Raw genomic sequence first — 27,804 nt, forward strand, 5'->3', positions numbered from 1 at the left:
GGATTCAGTGAGATTAAGTAGTGAAACTGTTATGAAAGGGTTAACAGCAAGGCATCAGATCGTACTCTTTTTCATTCTGTTTCTTCAGAGGAAGCATTTTCATTGAACACAGATGGATTTGACAGCAGCTTTACTTGTATATAATGATATATTTAAATAAATGTGCTTCCAAGGGAAACCAATCATTTTTGCAAAAGTCTTTTGAATGTAAATTTACTTAAAGCTGAAATTACGCTGCAGGTAAAACGAGGGGAAAAACAGTATTTTGACTTTTTCAAAGTTATTAGAACTTTAGAAACAACTCTAAAAGCTTCTGAAAAAGGTTGATGAAATAAAAAACACATAAATGCACTAAGCCAGGCTATTATAACATAGAAGTAAGAACTACCCTAAAAATTACATACCATTGGTTTAATTTATCTTGTTACAATCCTGGCTCTTAGGATAAGAGGTATCAAATCCATATGTTTTTGGTATTAACTGTAAGTTGAGCAAGTACCTTATATGCATATTTGTATACAATGGAAGAAATTGACGTCGTACCATACAGTCTGCAAAGTTAACACGGAAGGATTTCAAGCTTAAATTGTTTCCCTGTCATTCATGAAGACAGTCTTAAGTCCCAAAATAGTACTTTATCATAGGAAAAATAGGTTTTCCTAAAAATTTTGTCTAAAAAAGTAGCAATAGAAGCAGCTTTTTCTTTGAGTAGGTTTATATCACCTTTGTCCAGGTTCCAGGAAGGTATTTGGTGATAATGCACTTTTTATACTGAACGTATCTCCACTTGATGAGTGTCGAGAAGTTGCTTTTCCACCTATCAACAAAGTCTCTGCTTCTTTTATTTCCATAGCTCTTTTGTAAAGTTCAGCTGCCTTCTCAAAATCTCCCCCTTCATAGCTTGGGAGAAGAGAAAAACAAAGTTGAAATAAACACATAAAACAAGTCTCACCCTTTATTTAAACTGAAACGCACACCATGCAATCAACAAGTGTAATTAAGGCTCTCTACTTTCCTAATAAATACCCAAGTCCATATGTTTCATTTTATCCACTGACTTTTATAGTAATTTGATTTTATAGGGCAAGAGCAGATCCAGATCATCTTACCTTAACACAGCCAAGTTTTTCAGAGTTTCCCCTACACGAGGATGCATATGGCCAAAGCTGTCTTCATAAATCTTTAGTGCACGTTCATAAAGAGGTAAAGCTTCAGTCTGCTTTTTCTTTGGGTAGTAAGAAGTTGTTTGTTACAAAAGTACATTACATTTTTTTGTTTGTTTGCCCTACACAGTATCAACACATCCTAGATACAAATTCATGTATATTCAACCAAAAAGCTGCTTTGTGTTCTCGATGCTGTTGGCATATGAGAAGTATAATTGAGACTGTCAAAGCTACTGGCTTTTACTTGAAAATCTCATTCCCATTTTTCTGTTCATATTTAGGGTCTGGTTTTGCTAGGCAGTTTTGAAAATCTCAGTCTACATACCATAGAATTCTTAGTTGCCAAATGCAACTCCTTATAATTCCTTAATTTTATCTGAAGCAGCTTTAATTACTGCTTAAAATCAGGTAGGCAGATTCCTTCAATTTTTTATAGTGGATCCTAAGCATTTGTAGGTCCTATAAGGAGATCTCTTTAAAATGCAATTAAGTTACGTTGGTATCATTTAGGTACAAGTCATAAAAAAGTCTAAGATGGGAATAATAAACATGTAAGACATGGAGAACTTACCATCTGACAGTAAAGAACAGCCAGATTCACCAAAGCAGTCGCTACACTAGGGTGTTTGGGGCCAAATGATTTCTGTCGAATTTCAACAGCTAGTTCATACAGAGGAACAGCCTTGTCGAGTTTTCCCTACAGAGAACACAGAAAAAACAATTTGGTTGTCTTAGTGTATAAAAAAGATTTTACCATCACTGTTTTTAAATGAAAAGGTTGGAGAAACTGTAACTTTCCAGAATAAGGGTTTAACTTTGGTCAATTCATAGTTGTATTCTGCACAGATTATTTACTGTGAATATTTATTGGGGCTTTCCAAAATATTTTCCAAAATGCTGAGCATATTCAACTCCCAGTTAATGTGTTTCATAGCTATGTCTCTTTCTTCCTTTTTTAATTTCATTTTCTTTCCACAAGTGTCTCATTCAGAAGGCTGTTAAAAAGAATTTTCAGTTGTACTTTTATCCACGTAATTTTCACCATTTACACCTTCGTCCTGCCATAAATGAGAGCAGAGAGCTTATTCTTAGACCTAAAGTGCTGAAATTTACTGATGATACGGGAATGGTAATGTAACTGCCTTACCTTTGATAAGTGGTGGCTGCACCATGTTCTTTGGAACAGCTGCAGTGCTTAATCCAGTTTCAGGTACCTGACACTTCCCATTCATCACGCTGAGGCCTTGGTTTCTAGCCTGATTTCTCTAAAAATCTCCTATCATATTCCAACTAGTTTTCACGTAGATTATTTTTCCAGCAAATATGTTTTCCTTCCATTTTGAATCAGCACACGCACACATTAACCTGATATATTTCAGAAGTACATTTTTATTTAGGTTTGCTTAGGTTTTTATTATTAGAATGGTAATTCTCTTATTTAACAGCAATGGCATTTAATACTGCAAACTTTCATCTAATAATGGTTCATTGTAATTGCAAAATTCAAATCAAATTTTCTATTATTTTTTTTCAAAGCATCACCAGGCCACAATCTAAAGATGATCAGTAATTCATCTAGAAAAAATACTTACCTATAAATAATTGTTATTTTCTATACCTGATTCTTGTCCCTTTTCTTCCCCTACTCTTCCTGTGTCAATAGTTCACCATGAATTTTAATTTATGCTAATTCAAACTAGAAAAGAGCTGTTAGACCTGCATATTGAGTGCTTTTGCAGTTTCTAGCAGCTTCAAAATTGCAAGCTGAAGTGAGCAAAGAACACAGAATTCAAAACCATCTCATGCACATATACAACGTTCATTAAAAATGATGAAGAATGGAGAAGTCTAGACTACTGTTACTGCACACAGTGTATTTTAGCGGGGAAGTAACTCATCTTTCACTGAATCAACACAAGCTGGAAGTGGCTTAGTCATGCAGCTTATTTGGAAAGTACAGTCTCCCTCATGAGCCTCAAGTAAGGCACTATCTCCATCACGAGCTTTTAAGTTATTCTCAGTTATACTATAAAGACTGAGGACATCATGTTAAAAAACAAAAAACAAACAAACAAAAAAAAAACATCACTATTCCTACACCACAAAACACGATTTTCCCATCAAGTCACATCTCATTAAACTCTTGTATATGGACATCATGTACCAGACAGTAGAGAACTCAAATACAGCTGGCAAGAGCTTCTCCAACTGCACTAGCTTTTAACCAGATCAGAAGTTCTCCTTCACGGTGAATACCAAGCATGCAGGACAGTGAGGGCATTACTCATAAATGGCTTACCTTTAAGCAAAGTGTGTCTTGAAAACACTACCGGGCTTTTTGGGAACAGACTAAGGCCACTTGACTGTACCTTTTATGCATGTGTGTATTGATAGCTGACAATTCCCATGGCCCACTCCTTTTGGACTGCAGACTGTAACACTGCAGGGCATTAGCTATTTTAGGTAATGTGTAAAGGTAACAGGGTTGTGCTTACCATCTTTTTGTACAGCACTGCCAGGTGTTTCACCGTGTAAGCCAAGGAGGGATGATCTGGGGCCAGAGCTCTCCTCCTGATGTCTAAAGCTTTTTCGTAGAGTTCCTCTGCTTTGTCATAGTGCTTCTTCTCGTTGTACAAGGCTGCCAGATTGTTCAAAGACTGCGCACAGTCTGGGTGGTCAGGACCCAGGACTCTTTCTCTCATTTCCAAGGAGCGCTTCAGAAAAAGCTCTGCTGTCCTACAAAGCACATTTATTAAACAATATTTTAAAGCTGATAACATCTGTACAACCTAAAGTGACTGCTTGAAACAGAATAAACTCAGCCTCGGAAATTGCAGAAATACTGACATCTGGCAACAGACTTTCTCTTCTGGATAAGCAAATGCCACATCAGCGTTTCATTTAAGCAGTGAGGAACTATAAATCCCAGCCACAGCACTGCCATGCAGGCTAACCATAGCAATGGCAGACAGAGATAATTAATTACTCCAATGTAGTACTGGAGCTCCCTGGTACAGGACTGAAAACCCAGTCTAGCAGATTTCAGTAAACATTACACTAATCCCACAGCTGCTTGTTTCTTTAACTCAAGCTATACCTTCTGTGCAGCTCCTCACAGCAGTCAGTACTTCCACAGATAACGCAATAGTGGAATGTTAGGTAAAGGTTCAAACCCATCACACAGTTTTTCAAGTAACTGAAAAGAATGTAATATATATTACAAGGTTCAGCAGGTAGCTTTCATACCAAAGGGGGAAAAGACTGGAAAGATGCTTGACGTGATGATCAGATGATCACGTGTATGATATGTGATGAGATAGATTCTCGTAACAGAAACTGTCTGGAAGTGACAGAGTGGAAAAGACTCTCTCTAATGTCACCATTCAAGTGTTCCTCTATCAAAAGCACACCTTTCATCTCACTAGTACAGTATGCTACTGTTCCATTACGGATTTGCAGCAGTTCCCCAAACAATGGCTGATTCCCACAAAATACTGGCAGCATCCATTACAACTAGGTAGTTTGTCATCCTGACAAACACACAATTTTGTGTGACTCTATTCCCAGCGGGTTAGTTCAGTAAATCAGAAAAATCCATTTCACATTAGAGAGGAAAAGACCTTACATAGAACCATACGTTCAATTCTGAAGCTCTCACACAAGTGTCAAAAGGTGTTCTCTCTACAGAAAGACTAGAGGATGAAGTGTGATACATAGCAACTGTTAGTGACACACCCTTCTGCCACTGATTTCCTTCTAACTGTACTAAACGATCAAAAAATTCGATCTCGGACTTGCTGTGATTCAGAACAGACGCACAATAGCCATTAAAATGACTTAAACCTACGCTAGAACGAGGACTGTACTTTCACTTACCCATGAAACAGCGGAAATACATTTAGTCTAAAAGTAGGTTGTGTTGGACAGGAACTACATAAGAACAGCGTGGAATAAAAAATGATCCTGTATGAGATTAGACAGAAAGTGCTCCTCTATGATCAGTCACTTTGTGTGACTTTATGAGGGTAAAGTGACAAAAACAAACACGCTTTTCCAACAGCGGTTAAAAACCAAGGCTTTCACTGTAAAAACAGAGCATTTAAAGGACATGCAGATCCCAAATTACAATATACTGTTTGTAGTTTTCCCAACAGCTACTGCTAACTTAAACACCAGATATAGGAAGAACATAAGAACACTTCCAGAAGTTACTCTGTGCTTTTTTGCTGTGCACTTTCTTCCTTTCCTAGAAAGCTTCAGTTCAAGAGAGGAAGACATACGGTGACTTAGAATTCACTCACAACACCCCCTTATAGACTGCTTTGTGGACAGAAAAAGCTGGTGAGAAGAATCACTAACCATGCAATCAGAACTGCTCTGCACCTTTTATTCCCCTTCTTCAACACCCCTGCTTACCTGTACCTGCTTTTAGAGCACCTTCATGCTGCTCTGTCATCTTTTGCCCTGAGAAGGCCTGCAGGGTAAGAGCTTGAGGATTACATCTACAGTGAAGAAATACTTAACTCATGATTTATTGTAATACTGGCAACTTAAGTGGTGTAAAACACCAATAATCCTGATGTTCAAGGATGAACACTACAAAGGAAGGTGACAAGATAGTGAAGCTGACTAGAGTAGTGCATACATTTTGAGAGAGAGCTGATATTTGCAACTAAGGCTAAATTTAACAGTGGAACACCAATTCTGAATGCAGGAAATTCGCTGAGTTGTTAATACACGCTCATAGCATCAACTCCAGAAAATTAGTGAAAAATAGTAGAATGAGTCAGGGACACCACCATAAATTGTATTTGATCATGTCTCTACAGTTAATGCTAATTCTTCATGCTTTGTTTTCAGGTATTATCCCTGAGAACACTCAGTGGATGTGCCACAACGAATACAACTTACTCAAGATTATTCTGCAGGTAATAGAGGACTCCGAGTTCATTGAGGGTTCGAGCATTATCTGGTGTATCCTTGCCTAATGTGAGCTCTTCCAGTTGCAGGGCTCTTTGACGCAGGAGAGCAAAGCCACACTACATACAGCAAAACACAAAGTAAGTCAGCCAATCACCATTACTATTAAAGCATTTTACTGAAGACAGAAAAACAGAAGACAAGTTTGTGCCAAAGGAGGATGATAACCCTACTTCATTCCTGTTCTCAAGTTTATAAACTCAAAGCAAAAATCAAGCAAGTCTCCTATCCTAAATAATACTACAAAGTATAACTCAAGGCTTCACGTGGATCTCTGTAAAACAAGCTGCCAAGCTAATGCTTACATGCTAAAGATGTGCGAGCAGCCTTTGTTACACTCTGCTTTGTCCTGATCTTTGCAGTCTTAATAGAAACAGTTGTGCAGCAGAGCTCGTTACAAAAACAGTAAAAATCCTTGTTATCTACAGTCCTTTGTATTTGAGCACTGTGGAAATAGCAACATTTTTACGGCTTTTCATAATGTTCGCTCAAGCTACAACTAGTGTTCTGGGGTCACTAGCTGAACTCTTATAGTAGAGGCTCTACATGATAAGCAAACCCTCAGCTCAAGAATGACCAGAAGAACTCTGTAGCTGAAATACACAGGGAAAAATAAATAAATAAATACATCTCAGTATGGCACATAATACTGTTACTGGGATTATCCAGTGCAGTAAGGATTGTATCCCATAGTATTTGTAGGAGAAAGGCCTCGGTTATCTCCACGGAACACCTTTTTCCCATTGCCATTTTGATAGTTAAATGTATTATTAATTCTGCACCCCCAAAATGTATATACTCACTTATTTCTTTTCTACCTCTCAACTCCTTATCAGTTGCCCTGATTCATCTCCACCCCAGCGGAGTTTAAAGGGCAGTCACCAAAGCAGCTGCTAAGCCACTTCACTAGCAACGCCCTCAATTACCAAAAGCATTTGAGAATCAGATTTGTCAGCTCTGCACACACACAATCATATTTTTAACAGAGCCACAACATTCACAAAACATCAAACATTTCCTTACCAGACTGCCTTTCCGCCTTGCTGCTTTCTGGCGTATTTTGAAGGACTTTTTCCTCAACTGCTCAGCTTGTTCATATCTGAAAACGGTTATTTACCGTGTTAGAAGAATGCCAAGTGTAGCCGGGTATTCTGGAAAGCTTCTAAGTTACTTAAACATACAAATCTGAAGAGAAATTACAAATCTTGCAGGTAGGGGAAAAAAAAAAAATGAAAATCACAGTTTTTGTCCAAGATAAAGAACATCCAAGATAAAGAACATCCAAAATGCTCGGGGCCAGACAATCACAGGATCACAGAATGGTTTGGGTTGGAAGGGACCTTAAAGATCACCCAGTTCCAACCCCCCAGCCATAGGCAGGGACAGCCCCCACTAGATCAGGTTGCCCAGGGCCCATCCAGCCTGACCCTGAACACCTCCAGGGATGGGGCATCCACAGCATCTCTTGGCAACCTGTCCTAGTGCCTCACCACCCTCTGAATAAAGAATTTCCTCCTAACACCTAATCTAAATCTCCCCTCTTTTACTTTAAAACCATTACTACTTGTCCAGTCATTACTGGGCTGAGCAAAAAGTTGCTTTCCATCTTTTTTATAAACCCATTTAAGCACTGAAAAGCTGCAATGAGGTCACCCCAGTCTTCCCTTGTCAAATGATGCAGTTACTCCATCCTAGAAGGCCACCAGACTGGTCAGGCACGATTTGCCCTTGGTGAAGCCATGCTGGCTGTCCCAGATCACCTCCTTGTACTGCATATGCTTTGACATTGCCTCCAGGAGGATCTGCTCCATGATCTTCCCAGGCACATAGGAGAGGCACCCCAGTCTGTAGTTCCTCGGGTCCCCTTTTCTACCCTTTTTAAAAATGGGAGTGATGTTTCCCTTTTTCCAGTCACCAGAGAATTCACCTGACTGCCAGGACTTTTCAAATATGATGGAGAGAGGCTTGGCAACCCCATCAGCCAGTGCCCTCAGGACCCTGGGATGCATTTTGTTGGGCCCCATAGACTTTTACCTGTTTGGTTTCATCAGAACCTGCTCCTCCTTCACCTCTAACTTTTTAGTTTGTTAAAACACTAAGCACAAAAGTCAGCCCTTACTGGGTGGCCTGCTACAAGAGTACAGAGGGGCTGCTCACTTCTGCATTGGGCGTAATGAAACTCTAAAAAAGAACTACAGAAACAGTATGGCTTCAGGAAGAAAATCTGTTAAGTTACTTCTGTGTGAAAGAAAACCACCCCTGTAGCCAATCTTACTTGTTCTGCTTTTGGTACAACGTGGCAAGCGCATCAAGTTCACGGGCTACCCGGGGATGTTCAGCTCCATAAGCATTTTCTGAGATTTCCAGTGCCTGCTTATACAACTGTTCAGCATTCCCAAACTTCTTCCACTGAACATAAACTCCTGCTAGCTGGTGCAGTGACTGTGCCACCCTTGGGTGGTCTGGATCCAGTGCAGTCTCTCGAATCTCCAGAGACCGCTGCAAAGGAGCTACAGCCTGTAACAACAAAGTTCAGAATATGATGGCAGCAGGTAACATCCCGTATGTTGCAATAATTTAACAGCTGAAACAGAAAGCACACACTGAGCTCTGCTTAATTTGCCTCCTTGCTGTTACAAGTCTCTAGATGTACTCACCTGACTGAGAAGACCTAGGTCCTTAAGAAACCGTCCCAGAGTCTCATAAAGATCAGCCAGGCAGATCATACTTTCCTCTCCCTCACAGCTTTTTTCATATTCTTTCAGAGAGTCAAAATACTCAGCTGCCATAGAGCTCTTATCTTTCCCAACCAGCTGCCAGTAACTCAGCAATTCTGCAAAATGTCCCCTGTTTTAACAAGGAAATAAGAAGCTCATCTTATCTCTGACACCTCTCTATTCAAACTGATGCTATGTTAGAAGAATAGGGCCATACGCATGAATTTTGTCTTTGTGCCATGGAGTGTCTACAGAGACAGCCCATGGAGACTGCCGCATTTCAACAGCGGTATTTATGCCTTTACCAAACCCCCAGTTGTAAGAGAAAAGAAAAAAATACATGATTTATATAACAACAGGGTCACCAGTGCATTACCATTTCAGGCTCTACTATTCAAGTTCCTTTGATCTTGATCTATCATTTTCTGATTTACATTTTCAAAGAAATAATTATTCATGTGCTTGACAAAAACAACAACAACAAAAACCCTCTGAAATGTTTATACCCGCCAAAGCAGTGGCCACCTTTGTACCTTTTGTAAAGGTTCTGGGACACAAAGAGATTCAAAAGACAGTTGTGTAGCTTTTGCTTGTCACCCTGCTGTTGGAAGAGCCAGGGAAGTTCATCTGCACTTCTCCAGGTCACCCGGTCTCGACTATTGAAAGAAAAGCCATAAAAGTAAGAACTCGGAGTCCTAATACTACTCATCAATTTGATGTGAAAACTAGGCAAGTATACAGTTGCCATACAAGAACGTCTAAACAGACAGAGTACTATGAAACCTATGCACTCTGTTTTCTTACATCTTTATTTATTTTCATATCAGATGGCCCTGGAAATCCCCAGTACCCCACTGGAAGCTGCTCCTCCCTCCTACATGGGCTAATCTGTGCCAGCTAGTAGAATCGCAGCCCAGAAGCATTGTTCTTTTGTGCATCCTTTCCCCAGCACGTTGTGGCCCTGTTGGCTTTCTGTTACCCAACAGCGCGTGCTCTGAGATGCAGTAAATAGAAGCCCACAGCTGGAACACACTGAGGACTGTAAATGCAGATCTGTTTTAAAGATGGACATGAACTTGTAAGCTTTTCAGCTTATTGCTTGCTAAATACAAGGTAGTCTCCTGTCTCTTCAAGCTCCAAGCAACCTGAAATTTCTCAGCATTTACTGAGAAATTACCTACATGGGGTCAGTTACCACAAAATAAATGATCTATTATAAGTTCATACCCCAGCTTATCACAAGATAACTTCTTGGAATGCCTATTCCCTACTACGGTCCTCAATCTGTTCCAAGATTAAAAAGCAATAGATCAACAATAAACTGGTCAAATGACAATTAGGGTATTGTAGGGTTATACTGCTGTGATAATTCACTAAACTGAGTAGGAGGTATGTAAAGGAAACAAAAATATCCATGAGGCAAAAAGCCTGCAGTTCAGCACATCTGGAGGAATTATGACCTACCTTAGCTGCATGGTGAAATAGTCCACTAGTTTTTGCCTATAGACAGAAATAACATTTTCACCTTCTTCCATGTACTCTAATCGCACCATCTCCCAAGCCTGAAAGAAAATATCATTGAGAAAAAGAGAATTTACTCCGTTTGTATAGTAAGTCACCCTTATTAAGTCAGGTAACACACAGGGAGCTATGCAAGATTATTTTTATTTTTTGCTAAAACACGTCTCATGTTATAATAAAAATCTTTCAATGCCAAAAGCAGTACCAACATTGTCTTATGTTATACCAAAGCTCTGGTTATTCAGGTAACATCCCTTCCCTCAATTCAGCTTGTTTTTAATGGAACTAGTGTTTTCCAGGACACCTTGACTTAACATGTGATAGGTTCTGAAGGCTCAAAATGCCAGGTTTTCAACTGCTGAACTATACTGATAGTAGTAACACAGCTGTAGTAGTTTTCAAGGTGATTCTAACATCAGTCCAGAAGTTAAGGAACACAGATGAGCAAACACAGATGAAAGACTACCTAGTTAATAACAGAACCTATCTTCAGAACAGTAGGGACTTGGGGTGTAATAAGGCAAGGATCTGTAAGCAACTTCTCAGATAGAAAGGGAAAATGAACTCTGAATGTAATCACGTGTAAAGTTGGGTGAACAAAAACAGATTGAAAAGCCTCCCACATTTACCATAATATGGTCAAGAGCAGAATCTGTACAAAGCTTTGGATTGGTGGAGTTGCACTTGCATGTGTTTAGAATTTAAAAAATTACCTGGAGATGCTGGAACTTCAGCAAACCACAGCCATATGTCAGCAAACACATTTTGTGCAGGCTGTGAACAAGCAAGGCTAACACTGCAGAAGACAGTTCAGGATAAAGTTCCATCAGCTCTGATTCACTTATACCATTGTGGCTTACTCCGATGACACACAGTATCTGTGGTAAAGCAGAAAAAATAGCTTACACAGTTAGTTAGCAATATTTGCTGCAGATCTCAGATTACTGAAATCCAAAGAAAAACATTGTGCATTACCATCTATAACTATACGGGGAAAAAAAAAAAAAAAAAAAAACATTTATTTAAATGCTTTCCCTTTTCTATCCTCAAAGAAAAATCCTCAGTGCTTCTAGTTTAATATTCTAACACATAAAGCACCAAATGGGACAAATAACTGACATCTGGGACAAACAAATAGTTCTGTAGATCTTCCTCTAAAACACTTCGGAGGAAAGGTAACTCCATTATCATAAGACTTCAATCCAAGTAAAATACACTGAAGGTCCCATTCTGAGAGCACCAAAGAACTTCTTGCAATTGTTGAGTATCGTGTCCTAATTCAAAAAATGTTCGACTGTGCCCTATATTCACAAGATACCATACTGTAATTAGATTTACTAGCTTAATGTAGTTAATCACTGGTTCAGGGGACCAAAGGAAGGGCTGATTCTACATCACATCATAGTGGAGAAGTTCTGTTTTGTTCTGTGAGATAATGGTTTAGTTTAACACAGAGGAGTCAGGTGTTCTGTACTTACCCAATACATAAAATTATATTAATACAATTTCCTGTCTGTAATTAATAATGACATAACCTCTGAATCATACATATGAACTGATCTAAATTACTATTTGCTTTTAATCTAAGAAAAACTCTTTACAGGAAAGAATATATATTTCCTGTAGAAATCATTCTCTGCTTACCTCTCTCAAAAGACCTTTCTCCTTATCATTCCGCAATGATTCTTGAATTGATCTCAGAACAAGCCTGTACAAGGACACTGTGTCTTGGCATTGGAAACACTGTTGAAGGGTTTCATCAATATTTCCTGTACTTCCAACACTGAGCAGATGGACAAAAAGGACGTGGTTTAGCATATTACATTTCACTGAGCACCATGAACTGAAACTATCAAAGAGCTCTACATCAAAAATGCTCCAAATTTTCTACTGGGTTTATAAGATACAAAGCACCAGGCAAGATTAAGACCAAAAGAGGTGAATTTCTTAAGTCACCTGCCATCGCATTCTCTGATTTTTCTAAATAACTGCAACATTTCTATTTTCAAGAAAAAGTATGTTGCAGTGTTCTTTCCTCCAGCGGGGGCACAGAGTAAGAACACCAGGTTGGATAAAGATAAAACCTCACATTGCTGTTTCACCTAATGCACTTACAAAGAATGTTTTCAAGATCAATTAAGCATTCTAGAACACAAAACAGAAACAAAAAAGAAAGAAAATCACCCAGAGTAAATTATCATCTTCTGTGAGTCTTTAAATTAGAAACGAATCCTTCTCAACAAGGTGAAGTCTAGGTTAATACTAAGCCAACACACTTAAAAGTATTCTGTTGCACAAGAGGGAAGATTAATTTTCTCCACAGCAGAAATTACACAGCAAAATACCATATGCAGGATGTTAAACTAAACAATTGCTGAACTCCCTTTCAGCCTTAAAATTTATGAGGCAAACTATCTGGTACATCAGTAAATACAGCAGACCTGAATTAAACCATTTAATGAAACATTACCAACATTCTCCAAATGCCACTAAAAAGCATTTAAGTAACTGATATAGTTAGAAACCAAAACAACAGAAAAATGGAAGAAAAACAGAAGTCAGAGCTATCTGAATTCACTTCTTATCAAAATGGCAGAGATCATTTACTCTCTGATCTTTCCTCCCATTGCATTCCCCAGTCAGTGAAGGGGGAAAACTTCATACACTGCTCTCCTGTTTTTTTTTAACAGGATTCACTCTATATTAAATGAATGCACTCCAAAATACTACCAAACCTACTTGCAAACTTCTAAACTAGTGATGCGCATAACTGCAGAATCATCTGTACCTACCACGCAATGGTTTTGCCCAGAAGAGTGACATACAAAGCATTGCAAGTTGTGGCAGAACGACAATGTCTCTCAAGCTTCTTCTCCTACAAGATTTTAAACAAAATCTGTGAGCTCAGATAAAATTAACCACACCAATACAAAGTTCACCATTTGACAAGAAAATAGACGTTTTAGATATGCTTCTATCTATAAAATCTGAAGAGTATAACATGAAACTAGTGCACAAAATACTTCATGATTTACTAGCCATAATACAAGCTAAAGTTTCTCTTCCAACTTAGGAGTAAAAGAATTAGCATCTACTCGTTACATCTCTAAAAATGAGAACTACCACACAGCATTAGTTTGCAAAGCAACGAGGTAAAACACTTTTCCACTACCTAGCCAGTGTTTTATTATTATGCAATACTAAACCTTTCATGATTTTAAAATGAAAATAATATGTTTACAGCAAATATGTGCAACTGCACAGTTTTCCTGTTAATAATTTACACTGTTCCATCTGTGCTTCAGTGCTATGAGCTTCAAGGCAAAAAAAAATAATAGTCAAGATGTATGCTGAACAGTACTATTTAGTTAATTAAACAGAATACTTTCTCCTGGCAGCTGTACTTATTTCATCTTTTCATGTTTTCATTAAAAGTTATACTGGAGTTAGGTACTTCAGAAGAACTACAAGAGACATACCTGCTCTTTAGTCAATTTAACATTTGCAGAGTTACATTCTGCACTAATGAGAGATTTAACATCTTTGGAATTCAGTGGATCAAGATGAAGAGTGGGCCACAACCTTTGGTAAAAGAGAACAAAATTATATTCAGACCTTATTAAATAACACACAAAAGGAGAAGAAAAAAAAATGACATCAAAGTTCTGTAGCTTTTTAAAGATTGATGCCCAACCAGTAATTGAACTTACTCCCTGCTACTAAGAAATTCTAGTCATCACAAGCCAAATTTCAACTTCTAGCGTTTTTCTGGATCTACAACACAGTATTGCAGTTCTTGATGTGCACATGACTGATCCTCTCACATAAAGTCATGTGGATAGGTCCATCCAAGTAAAACAAAAATCTGGTTTCCCAACAGGTAAAAGCTGCAATTGCAACAGAGAAGCTTTCCTTGTCCACAACAGTTGCAAAACCTTATCTATTGATTACATCTCCAGGCCTTAATAAGTCTGACCATTTGCTCTTAAACTAGTAATTATTTTAAGCAAGGCTATTGTGAAACATCTCAGAAATGTAACGTACCTCCAAGCCTGTGGACATGTTTCTACGTTCACTGATACAATTACTCTCACATTCACTGGCAGAGGATCTATCAGCCATTTCATATGCTTTTCAGCTTGCTTAAAAACAAATTTTGATTACTTAATAAAACAGTTGCTCAAAACAAATACTAGGAGTTGATAGGTTTCATTAATTGCACAGCTCAGAGAATGGAGTCTTGAATTCTCCAGTGTCCTTACAAATTATTCATGATCTGATTCTTGAAGCAGTACTAAATGGTCCATTAATACTTATCAGCGCAACTGAACATTAAAGCAGACAATACTATTGTTAAAGTGTTCACCTCATAAAAACCGGGCAATTTACAGGCCCAGTAAGTAGCTCACAGCAACAAACACCTGCATAAATAATGTACCTGGGCTACTCAAAAATAAAGGTGTTCAGGCAAATAAAACTAAAAACAAGCAAACAAACAAAAAACATCCATACAATACAAATTTCATCTATAAAACTGACTATTTTAACTCATCTGCACTTATTGTGTATTAGTTTTACATGTGCTCTTCACAGTAAAGCAAACATTAATATTTCTGTTACATAGATATAGCTGAACTTATTACAGTAGTACAAGTTTATTTTGGACTGACAAATGACAAGTATTTTGAAAACATACCTGTATTTGGTCAATAGAATCAATAATTATAATTATGCTGCCCTGATGGCGTGCAGAAAGTTTCTCCAGCCAACGGGGAAATTCTTCCAGAAGTTTAGCTGGATCCAAGGTCAGCGGTGACACTAACCAGGAATGTTGCATAAGCTGCAGAATTACAAACATACATAACAAATTCTACCTTAAAAATCAATTAACAAAATTTAAGAAAGACTTAGAGACACAAGAGAAAAAATTAGTGCACTCTTGGGATAATTCTTCTAGTCATATTCACACAGGATTCTTTTCTTCTACTTCATGTTCTGCATTTGCTGGCTTTCCGCAAATAATATTTACTGAACTCACCACATAAATTCTAGAGAGAGAAATAGAATTTACAAAATGGACAAGGGATCTGGAGACTTAAAAGGACTTAAAAGCTGCACAGATTAAAAAAGGCAGACTTCTGAAATTCGTGAGAAAATTACAACACACAATAGATTTCATTTATCTAAAGGTTTTTGTCCTGTGAGGTCCATTCTGCCACCATGTGGAGGAAAAACAAAGCTCAGACCCTAGCAGAAAAATACTCCTTCTTTATTTCCATACATCCCACATATATTTACATATATTCTGCAGATCTAACACAGTGTAAAAATAACTATTTACAGAGACTAGTCTAGGACCAATACCATGCCAACTGGCAAATATAGCCTCAGGTTTCTAAACACATAGAGCAGAAAACACCTGCCTCTCTCATCAGTCAGATGGGAAAAAAAGTTTGGAAGAAGCTTATATGGCTTTATAAGCCATCAAGATTGGTCACTGGAAGCACAACTATTACGAATGTCCCAGAGATGCAATTTAAGGGATCTTCACTCAGTGTGTAGGATCAGATTCCCTCCTTCTATAATGCCTTACACTTTCATTACCCTTAATGGATGTAGAAAAACCTGTAGAAGTTTTTCTTTAGACATACGAAGACAATGTCACTTTCCAAGGCATCATGCAATGCAGGGCATGTCATTATGTAACATACCTTCAAAGTCAGGCGTTTAATTATCAATGCAGATTCTGAACTGGTAGACATGGGCCTCCCAACAAAGTGGTAAAGAATTAGAGTGTTTGGTGAATGTTTCTGTTGCAGCTGAATCCTAAAGAGAAAAGCAAAAAAGAAAAACAAACAAACAAACAAAACTAACAGACTACATTTCTGCACATATAACTCAAAAGCTATCAATTTTGCCAAAGGGGTAGAACGTCTGAGCTAGAAGAGGTGATCAGCATTTAATTCACAAAATTGGGTAGATGTTTTCTGAGCTATAATTGAATCTTTTATCTGTTTCCATTTTTGCTCTCCCCGGTATTGCTAGCCATTAACAAATGGCTTTCATGGCAATGAATAGTCACATGATACTGAGCTTGTTAGAAGTAATGGCACTATCAATTTATTTTAATGGCAGCAATCCTATCACAGTCTACAAGTGACCATAAAAAGCATTTCTATGATAAATTATTGAGTCTGATCTTTCTTTCCCTTTATTTCAGTAGAAAAAAAAAGTTGCACTACCATTTTGACAGAAGGAGAGATTTCCCAGAACCTGGTCCTCCTGATACAAGCAGAGGTGGAATTGGAGCTGGTGCTGCTACCAGGTCATTCAGTCGTTCAAAATACTGTAAAAGAGACAAAACCATTACAAATATTTTACTTTTCAAGGAAAAAATATACCGCTTGTTATTGTAATCTATCTAAACACTATGTGTATGTACAAATTTATTAAGGAAAGGTAATAAACACTAAAATATAACGCACTATAAATTGAAAGAAAAATTGTAATGAAATGAAACACAAAAATTATCTCTTTTGAAGAAAATGTAAAGTATGTGAACATTTTTTCCAAAACTTGATTTAGTAAGAACTTTCAGTGCTAATAAACCAAACTGAAGTTAATAAAGTTAAGTATTTGGGTGCTATGTTAATTCAGGCTTTCCCCCACACACACCATGCCCCATCTACTCTACTGCACTGGATATGTTTCTCAGGACAAAGCCTTCATACTTTGCATCTGCCATGACATTATGAAGCTGCAAAGTGTGCACACACACTCACACACACACACACACACACACACACACACAAAACAAACCAAGAAAAAACCCACACACCCTTCATTCACTTAGGAGAAATATTTTGTCTGCAAACAAGAAGTGGAAGCACATTAAGATACACATACATATCTTTTCTTTTAGCATTCCGTTTTACTGTTCTAGTATAGTAAAGATGGGTCAATCCTCCAACCCCTTGTTAATATATGAGCAGTGAAGAAAAAGAGTAAGATGTGCATGTAACATCGGGATCCTAATAACACACTAACACAGAAACTGCATCCTTACATTACATCATACCATCAATATTGCCCAATTTAGCTGTGATATCACTTTCCATGACCACTTCAATGTTTTTTCTTCCTACATTCATTATACTTTCTCTATGTATACACCTGTTCTTGGCACCCCCATACTTTAAAGTTTCAAAAAAGTTATTTTACACTGACTTATCCAGCAGCTCTTTACTTTTAACTTTCTGATGTTATTCTCACGTATGCATGGTTGTATGATGAGGTTAAATTTTTCATTAGCCATCTGCAGAAAGCCTAACTCCATGTGTCAAGACAGAGCTCCAATTTCCTTCAAAAAAAAAAAGACATTCAGAGCTTTTCCTATTGACACCCAAAGTCTAGCAGGAGGACACTATTTCTGGCACAACATTATGGTGGTTTTCCTAGCGCAGAAACAAAAACTGCTTCTTCATCAATACCATTCAACAAGAGGCAAACTGGCATCTCTCCCAGAAAATAAATATGCCATCTACGTAAGGCATATGTCTTCTTCTAGCCTAAGGAGTAGCAGCCCCTAGGAGGCTCTCAGACACAACTTCTTTAGTAGCACTACATCTTGCCTCACAAGAGCTGGAAACAAGTGATGATTTTCTCTTCATCCATATTCACTTCCAGTATACCTACTTTCTCGAATCCCAGCTCACATGTTGAATTAGAGGCCTGCTGGAAAGCTTCCATCTGTTCTTGTTCATCGTGTGCATCCCACAAGACATCACCAAAAACTTCTTCTTCAGGAGCAGTGGACTCTTCCTTATTACCCAAATCTTTGCCTTCTGGTTCTGTCATTTCACAGCCCAATATATCCTGAGTAAAAGAAAATTTCATTTAAACAACTACAACTATAAAACTTAGAAGTACGGGCACATATAGGATTATTCTCAATGCCAGTGTGTGCAATATGCTCGTTCTCTTTCATGCTGGCAGAGAAGATAACTAAAGGGGCTATTTGATGAATCCAAGCGAACTCTAAACACACGGGTCTCAATACACTGGTTTTAGTCTTCTCTAAGTGGAAGCAACTCACAATAGGGAAGGATACTGAGAATCACTTATGTGATCTTTCATTATCCCAGGATATGGAACACCATGTTAACAAAGAATTTAGCCCAACACTAGATCTCTTGCTCTGTTATTTCTCCTGTTCATAAAAGCACTGCTCAGCTCAGGACATTTTTTCCCCACTTTAAGTTTTCCTTGCTCACCAGGTCTGAATGATAAAACACAAGAAGACCCTTTGAGTTACACTGAAGCAGCATATAGCAATCATTGACAGTATCTGAGATCATAAATCAGAGAAGGAACAGAAAAAGATGAAATGCATCAGGTGCCCTACCTGTTTAATTATCTTTTCTACGCAAGTATAGATTTTGTGTGTTCCTTCCTCCACACCTCCCACATGATCAATCATCTGAAAAGGTAAATGATAATGCATGAAGCAACTCTGAATCCAACTGGGAACAATATTTAGGACTTCCAACAAAAGCTTTTTGCAACACATTTAAATTCCATTCTATTGTACTCCTTAGGTAGGATTCACTTTACCTAAGCATTAAAAAGTCACACATTCAGTCTCAGCTGTTCTTAACAGTCCCCTCTACAGGGAGAGATAAAAGTCAAAACCAGATCTGATGCCTATAAGGAACCTCTCTAGAGGTATGCTTCTCTCTTCAGTGTCTGGAGAGGGACCTTAGATAAATACCTTTGCCATTTACATGGCTAAATATAGATCAGAAATTCCATCCCTATAACACAAGGACTTTTTTCAGTAAAAAAGCATTGGGATTTTTTTTCCCCACTAATTAAAATTTCACAATCTTCATAAATTTCAGATTCATCCTGCTCATATAATGAGTATCCAAAGCAATAAGCATAATGAAATTTCTCAAAATATCTGGGACTGCTACCACTTGATCTTAGTTACAGCAAGAAAGTAAGCCTTTCAAAATTCAACAGCCTTGAAAATACCGTACCTTTGCTTTGTTCACACAAGAAATTTGCTCAATTAACTGCTGCACTGAGCCTGAGCTGACTCCATCATCATCCATTCTGTGGTAAATCAGACGGGGTTTTTCTTCGGGATTTTTCAAGAAGGCTTCTTCACAGTCCTCCAACAAACAACTAGATTGGAAATCAGCATTCTTGTGCTATATTACACTGCTGTAGTAAATAGCTCAATTAACACAAGCTCCGAAGGTGGGTTTCACTGCAAAATCTAATTCAAAAGTCATATCTATTTACAACAAGGACGACCAAATATTTCATCCGAGAACTTAAGATAAACCCTGAAGCAAAGAGCAGTTAGATGAAAAACGTATGCTACTTACACTATAAATATTAAAACTATTAATTCTTTGGTTAATGCTTTGTAAATTAAAAGCTGATCTTCCTGTCATACCGATAAGCAGAGTGACAAATAATTGTCTTGCAAGGAAAGAACATGGAATCATGCATGATTAACAAGCATCATATATATGTTTTGCTGTTACTTCTTTGAAGGCTGTTCTATTCTTTGAAGAAAGAATATACATTACAAGGAAAGGTCCTGTAGTGTTTGTGAGACATGGGATAGTTTCTTAGTATACAGTAGTTGAAAAGCAGAATTAAACTCCTCCAATCTCAAAAGCACCTAATATGTGTGAAAGAATTGATTCCATGGATATCACACCCAGCAATCTATTGCTGTTCCACAAAAGGAACTATACAACTTGGGGATGCTGACAGTAGCAGACAGGGTTTCTCTGTCTTTTTCTTATTTTCTTCATATGAGCACCATGAGCTTCATCAGAGATTTTGTAAGAGAAATACGTGAGTGAATACTGTTGGCAGATTTTTTTTTAAACACTTGTGACCCACACACATACCACTGGGTTATTTGGCAACAGTGTCCCCTTGAGGAGCAATGGGTCCTCAGCAGCAGGCACTCTTTGTCAGAGCATAAATGTATGGCAGTTCTAGCCCAATTCCTCTAAGAAAACAAATCAAAATCATCTGCGGTACCTTGCTGTTCCCTCATGCACTCCACTGCTATAAATCTTACCTATTAGTGCTTAAGCCAGCCTTTAGTTCTCTGGGGAAACATGTTTTACTTACAGAAACAGTAGGTCTAGTTAATAATGCAACAGCTGTGAAATCCCCAGAGTTCAAAATCTACCCCAAATATGAAACTTAGTGCATACCAGTATTTACAGATTTATACTTTCATGCAGATGTTTTGGAATGACTATTCCATGATCCTTAATGTTTATGTTTTCTAATCTCTTTTTTCAGAGAAAAAAAAAAAACAAACATCAAAACCAAACTCTGGCTAAATTCCCAAATACACCATAGAGACACAATTCTAAAAATATCTTCAGTTCAGTGTTTTTCATTTAGCAATTCAAATTTCTTCTTCTAGAAGGTTAGGCCATAACTTACCAAGCAAACAGAAAACATTGCACCACCGTGTGTCTTAAAACATCACGAGTTTCGTAAATTAAATTGTAGAAAGCTAGCATAAGGTACCACAAAGAAGAGCCATGAAATTAGTCCAAAAAGGTGTCAGAGACAGAAAATAATGTGTGACAGAGTAAAATCAAGGCACGTGTAAGGATAAATAAGTAAATGAAAAACACTGAAGACATTCATGCCAGCCGTGTGAGGGAACAGCAGAGAGCTGATCTTGGAAAGCAAAGCATTTCCTTATTATGAAGGCATCTTTCATGCTGAATTTTAACAGAATCTAAAGATAGAGGAAAAAGTAAATGACCAAAACTGATATGTTCTTTCAACTGTGTGCACTAGTAAACCTAAAGTTTGAAGGAGTATCATTTAGAAGATAATATCTTTGGAAATGTACTGAGAAAAGGATCTCATACATTCTAATAAGCTATGCACTCTGCATAAATTACCAGTTTCCATTTACTTTACCAGTCTGGAAAATACTTACCTCGGCAAAGTTAGATGTAGGAGCAAAATGACTAATGAACTTTTTTCAATTTCCCATTTTCTTACATCCTTAAAATGATTTTCATTTTCTGCTGGAAAATGAACAACTTGAAAGAAGTAGCCCATTGTCTCACAGGTTCTTTGAAGTTTTGGTGAGTAGTTCTGAAAGCAAATTTGAAACTGCTTTACTACTGAATCTGTATAGCATCAAGGACCTACTAGATAAATCCCCCCTTTCTTTCCCCCTCTATACCGTTTCTTCCCCTGAAGTCCTTGAAACAACTTTCTCTGAATTCACTGAAATTAGGGTACAGCTACTAGAGCTTTCAAGAAATATTGGACAAATTTCTGAATAAGTATCCCAGTGGAAACAAAAGGTTTGTGAGGTACTCACTCTAATGAAGATCTCCACTTCTGGTTGAGTCTCATCAGTATTAATAATAAAACATCTTACTGTGTTACTCCACAGAGAGTGAGAAAACAGAGGAGTAACCTGCAATAAACTGGCGACAGCAGCATCCCAGTCATCTGCCAATTAAAAAAAAAAAAAAAAAGTCTAGAGATCTCCACATCTGATTACACTGGATGATGGATAAGTGAAACATTAACATTAACATTATTAATGTTAATCTTACATTGTTAATACTACATTTTATTTAAAATAGTAGTAACATTTTTACTCTATTTTTATTTTTAAAAAATTGAATTTAGAAAACACATACCATCTGATAATGCCATTTGATAATGCGGCAAAGCAATATTGTTAAACGTGTATTATCATTAAAATATTTCATTTAAGATAGCATTGATGAAATGTACGTACAAAAATCTAGTCAATAGCTGTAAAATAGATAAAATATGCAGAAATAAAAACACTTATAATCAAACTTTTTTTTTTTCTCAGATCTACATGTATCCCAATTAGACCATGTTCATTAACGACAGCAAAACATTATGGGAAGTGCCTCTTCTTGAGATAAAGTCAATAGCCTTCTATATTTGTACTGTACGTCAATTCCCTATAGAAGTCATGAATTTTAAAACTTTCTTAGGCTCTCCGTTTTGTGGTTAATCATTCTTTCAAGCCAAGAACAGGCTTCCCTTTCAGTACCACCTGGAACAAGGGAAGGTCTAGTATAAGAAGCTGTCACCATCACAGAGCAGACCCTCCGCTCCCACTTTGCAGGCAGAGACATCTGAATCCATGCTTGAAGGACTGAAGAAAAAAAGTGAGGAACAGCAAAACACGAGGGGTTCCAGAGCCAGGACAACAGTGGGGGAAAATAGCGAACCTGAACCCTGTTTACAATAGGCAGTTTGGGAAACAAAGTTCAAAAGCAACACTTATTGATAACAAAATATCTATCACTGATTCATGTAACAAAGCATACATCCTGGTCTTGCAACCAGACTTAAATGAACAGCACCCTAACCAGAGTCAAAAACTATGCAAAATCCAGTGAGAAAATAGAAATATAGTCTATGCTAATACCAACGTAACATTCACATTCAGGAAGTTGAAAAATTGAATCAAACTGGAAAAAAGAATCCCTGCAGACACTGGAAGAGGTAACTATCTTCCTTAATCAACATGAAGAACAAAGTATTTGGTTTATTCACAAATAGGCACTGTTCACTGCTGTTTGCTAAAATCACTACTGCACATGTCATAGTTACATACATTAAATGCAACGTGGCATGTACAACTACAGATTCCTTTTATTTTTGCAAAGGAGCTTCCCAAATAATCCTTTAGTCAAATTATCTAAGAATGGACAGAAAAAATGCCATAAGCACATATAATCTCAGCAAAACAGGCCACTATTACTTACCTCTGTTTATATTTGCAAATGGTCCCTCAACATCTATGGAGCTATGAGCAAATTCAGGCCCTCTGAAAGACTGCTGAAGCTGCATCATACTACCCATGGATGGCTCACTTCCCAAGGCTCCTCCAGTCCAATATTCAGATTGTGCCCCAGCAGCTAAAAAATGGGAAAGAAAAAGAAAGACAAACAAACAAAACCCCTCTTAATTATCATTTAAAAAGGTAAGTAATCACTCTTAAGTATTGCAGCTGAAATCTGAAATCTACTGTCACATGCTACTGATCTTTTTTTTTTTTTCTCCTTTATCAGATTTGCTCACATCCTCATGTTCTGTAGTTCTAAATGAGTGTTTGTCTAAAGTTATTGGGAAACCATCCTCATAAAGGATGTGGTTATTTGCTATTACTTGTTATTACTTGGATTGCTCACATCTATTGGGTTCAAATGCTGACTTGGATTACAAATCAGTAAAACAGTTCACAGTATTGCTGCAGTCATTTATAAACATCGCAAAATTGACAGCTTTTGTTCAGGAATGTTCCAGAGCTGAAAGAATGCAAAGGGGGCTTTAGGTCAGGATTGAAACACATTTTTTGTGCTGTGTGAGACAGCTTTCACAGCATCTCTTCATGAAACACCTGGATTACACTTCTACCAAATAATCTTTAGTGGAGAAAATTGTGAAAGTGAAAGACTTACAGAAACATAAGCAGCATGAATTCAAAAATGAATTCAACACAAAAGGCCAAAAATTTATATAAAAGATTATCTGTACCACTACAGGTCATCAGATGGACAATTACTATGCAAGGAGACAATCAGTGCATTTTGAAAAGTTTCTGGTTTTAAACATCACTTATTAATATTGCTGACAAGATGTGATTGTTGATATATCTCAGTAAGCAATGCACATGTTATGCAACAACACTTGATTGCAGGGTTTCCTCAGTAACCCTTCATGGTGCAAGAAGTAAATGGTAGCCATCCTTAACAGTGTCAAGGTGTTAACTGTCTGCTACACTTACTGCTCAATTTTGAATCAGATACAACGCCACATAAGTGATCACCTATCTGAATCCATCCTGTATTATCAAATACCTCTTATAGAATATACAATGCTTTGCCTTTTACATCATGAAGTTTGCTAGCGTTTCCCTTCCAAAAAATTCTTCGATTAAATAATTCTTTTGGTCAGTTCATGTTTGTTAAATACCTAACTCTGCTACTTTGAGAAGTACAGTAACAGAGATTGGGATACTTCTTCATCCATGGTTTTAAGTCTAAGATTCCCTCTGGTTTCAGTTGTGGTCTTCTGGATCCTTTGGAACATAACCTCTCATCTAGAATAAGAAAGCTCAAAAAAGTTTGGAAGAGACTACAAAACTCAGAATTGTTCAAAGAACGATTTAGAAAAAAAAAACATCAAATCACTCTGTCTAGACAGTGCTCTATTTTCTCCATTGATTCATGCATAAGACCAGAAAATTGGGTTTTCTCACAGTATAAACTAGGTTTGTAAAGGCAGCTGCTTTTATCCTTGGAAATATTTTATGTTGCTTTTCAAGCTGGATTAATAAACAGAAGATAAATAGTAAGCCTTCTGCTTTGCTATTCACAGACTTCAGTCATGTTTCGACACAAAATGCTAGGGATGAAATTCTTACCTGTAACATCTGTACAATTGTCATCAGAATCAGACTCTTCAGGATCAAACACTTGGATTCCCTGGGCCTGAAGTCTCTGAAGTTTTGCTTCTAGCTCTCGTTTCGCCCTCAGTAAGTCTTGAATCTCATTTTCTTTAGTTTCTCTAAAAATCTACAAGTAGAAAAAAAACATAAGATTGAAATACATACCATAAATCTTTTGAAATTCAGTATCATGTTCCTGAATTCCTATTATGTGTTCTCAATTAGAAAAATAACTCTGCAGCATTGTTTTAGCAGGGAAAGGCACAGAAATGTGAACAATAAACATAAACCTATAAATGAGCAGAAAGCATAGTTTAAAATATCTCATTTTAAATTCTTACCATTTTTAAGCTTAGCATACTGTTCTGAATGTTAAGAGTCTGCATTAGTATGGGAAGCTCATTAAAAATGGCAAGTAACTTTCTTGACCTTTTAAAGTTTAGCGTCTTCAAAATCACTACAAGTAGTAATTTTTTTCAAAGGTTCCTTTTTATTTTTTCCCAAAAATAGAACACAATCAAATATCTCTAGCAGTCCTGTTTTTAAAATACTATCATCATAAGGGAAAGAAAACAAGAACCTAGATTTAAATACAAGGAGATGAAATCCTCCTCAAGTCTCAATTTCTTAAATGAAGTCAAAAAAAATCTCTTTTTATGTATCTGCTAAATATGAACACCTGATAAAGATACCAAGAAGCTTAAAACAGTGTAAAACCAAGGCCTATTGCCCTGCTTTGGATGGTGAAAACATCACCACCTGCAGCAAGGGAAAAGCAGAGCATCAGCTTGGCCTTTCAAGTCATCCCCCAAAGAAGTGCTTTTCTCTTTAACCGGCTGTCATTTTTTAGCAGCCAAAATAGATGCACCAATACACGTCTCTTCCATGTAACCTAGAAGTCTTAAAATGCTAAATACAAATATGCATTGAGAAATAATAAAACTCTCTGTTTATATGTTCCTTCAGCACATGTCTGTCTGTGGCACACATTTTCCTGTCACTGTCAGATATCAAAATTTCAAGAATCTGTGTTGAAATAATACAGGAATTTAGCTGAAAATGCACCACTGAATATTCTTTTTAGTATGTAAAAGGTTGTTTTCTATTTTTTCTCTGTTTTACAGGGAAGTAAGGTTATTTTGAAGGAAATAAGCAGCTACGACCATGATACTGCAATCTTTTTAAGATGGAAATGTCCTCGTAAAAGCTGTTGGAAAGGAGTTCATTTGGGGAACGTGACCAAGTAGTATCTTTATCTTTTTTTTTTGATAATTTTGCCAGGGAAGGAAAAGTCAAGCCATACCTTAAACTGCCTTTTGACCTTGTCTCGATCATGTTCGAACGTTGCAGCTCTCTCCATGGCTTGGTATTTCGCTTCTAACGCGCATTCTTTCTCTCTGAGTATTTTCTGGTAAGTTTTCTGAAGTGCCTGACAACATTTAACACAGTGTTTTTGTCTGAGAGTGAGGAAGAGCCAAGAAAAAGCCTCAGCTTGTCAAAAACATTCCCAAGCGGGACAGCGCCAAGCCAGCACCCTCCAGCTCTCCCTGAGGCAGAGGAGATGCAGAGCTCAGCCCTGACCCTACAGCCACACCTTGGCCACACCTTGACGGCTCACCAGGGTGGCGTGGGGCCATGTGCCACCTCCCCAGCACCCTGCCTTCCTCGGGAAGGGAAAACCATCGCGCTCCTCGCCACAGCTCTCCCGTGAAGCGTGGCGAGGAGGCAGCGGGGGGCTACCTGCAGCTCGGCGCGCAGCCGCTTGTTCTCCCTGTCCAGCTTGGCCTCCTTCTTCACCATGGAGGCCACCTCGTTGTTCTTGCTGACGCGGAAGATCTCGTACTCCTTCTTCAGGCGCTCGTACTCGGCCACGCACTCCAGCTCCTGCACCGAGGCGGTCGACTTGAAGCTGGCCCCGATCAAGCCGCCGGGCCGCGAGCCCCCGACCCGCCGCAGGGAGCCGCGCAGCAGCCGGGCTTTGGGCTTCACCTCCACCGGGATCTCGCAGGCCTCGCCGCCGCCGTACGTGTCCTCGATCACCTCCCCGACACCGCCCGCCGGGCTCACCAGCGACGACGCCGTCCCCATGGAGAACCCCTCGGGTTAACCGGGGAGGAGGCGCCGCTCCCGGAGGCGGCCGCTCCGCTGCCCTAACCCCGGCCCCCCCAGCCCCTCAGCGCTCCCCCGGCCCCGCCGAGCCGCGGAGCCCGCCCAGCCCCGGGGCCATGGCTGGCTGCTGGCGGCGGCCGGAGGAAGGGAGGGAGGGAGGAAGCCGCCACAAGGGCCGCCTCCCTTTTTCTTTCCCTCCCTCCTTCCCGTCCCGTCCCGATCTGTGGAGGGGGGGGAGGCTGGAGGTGGCGTGGGCAGGGAGCTGGGAGCTTTGAGGAAATGTGGGTTATTTTCAGGTTTTGCTTCAAAATAAAGGAGCTAAGCGGAAAAGTAACGCCGGGAGGGTGTGTGTTCCCTTCATGGGGAAGGAGGGCTGGAAAAGCACATCTCCGACGATGGTCACAAGGAGCAGGAGGGGTGCCGGCTGTGCCCCGGGCACCACAAGTCCTCCCGGTCGCCCTGCCGCCATTTTAGCGTTCCTCAGGGGAGCCTCGCGGCCCCCGAAGCCGCCAGACCCTGACGAAAACTCAGCGAAAATTTTCCATTTTCTCCCCAAAGTATGCCGCCTCACGGGGTCTGTCACTAGCCTTGAAAGCCACACAATGCACCGAGCTGATAGACAGGTTTATAAGGCTCCAATCTCCTCAGCCAAATGCACGCACACAGGTTGTGACCTAAACTTTTATGAGGTTGAGACCCTGTGAGGAACGCTCTCTCACCACCTTAAAATACTGACCTTTGAGAGCAGTTAGTGTCCTCTGAATAAAAAGAAATGAGAATTGGTGGTACTGTGTTTACC

The 27,804-nt window shown here is 38.7% G+C and overlaps 1 protein-coding gene across 1 annotated transcript; it reads right to left on the bottom strand.

The window, feature by feature from the left end:
- Positions 1-133: 133 nt before the first annotated feature.
- NPHP3 (nephrocystin 3) lies at positions 134-27,113 on the bottom strand. The gene is made up of 27 exons (XM_084282916.1): positions 26,637-27,113; positions 26,200-26,325; positions 24,873-25,023; positions 23,212-23,364; positions 21,774-21,907; positions 21,381-21,541; positions 19,426-19,573; positions 18,789-18,863; positions 18,080-18,259; positions 16,627-16,730; positions 16,096-16,210; positions 15,081-15,224; positions 14,429-14,526; positions 13,864-13,966; positions 13,177-13,259; positions 12,029-12,167; positions 11,098-11,262; positions 10,328-10,425; positions 9,397-9,519; positions 8,804-8,993; positions 8,422-8,663; positions 7,170-7,245; positions 6,078-6,205; positions 3,662-3,902; positions 1,738-1,863; positions 1,110-1,225; positions 134-900 (listed from the first exon to the last, which is right to left on the bottom strand). The coding sequence occupies exons 1-27, from the start codon at positions 26,982-26,984 to the stop codon at positions 720-722; spliced, it is 3,948 nt and encodes a 1,315-aa protein (XP_084139042.1). The 5' UTR covers positions 26,985-27,113; the 3' UTR covers positions 134-719.
- Between the last annotated feature and the right edge of the window lie 691 nt (positions 27,114-27,804).

The sequence above is a fragment of the Netta rufina genome (assembly GCF_964035555.1).
Source record: "Netta rufina genome assembly, chromosome: 2".
Classification (NCBI taxonomy): domain Eukaryota; kingdom Metazoa; phylum Chordata; class Aves; order Anseriformes; family Anatidae; genus Netta; species Netta rufina.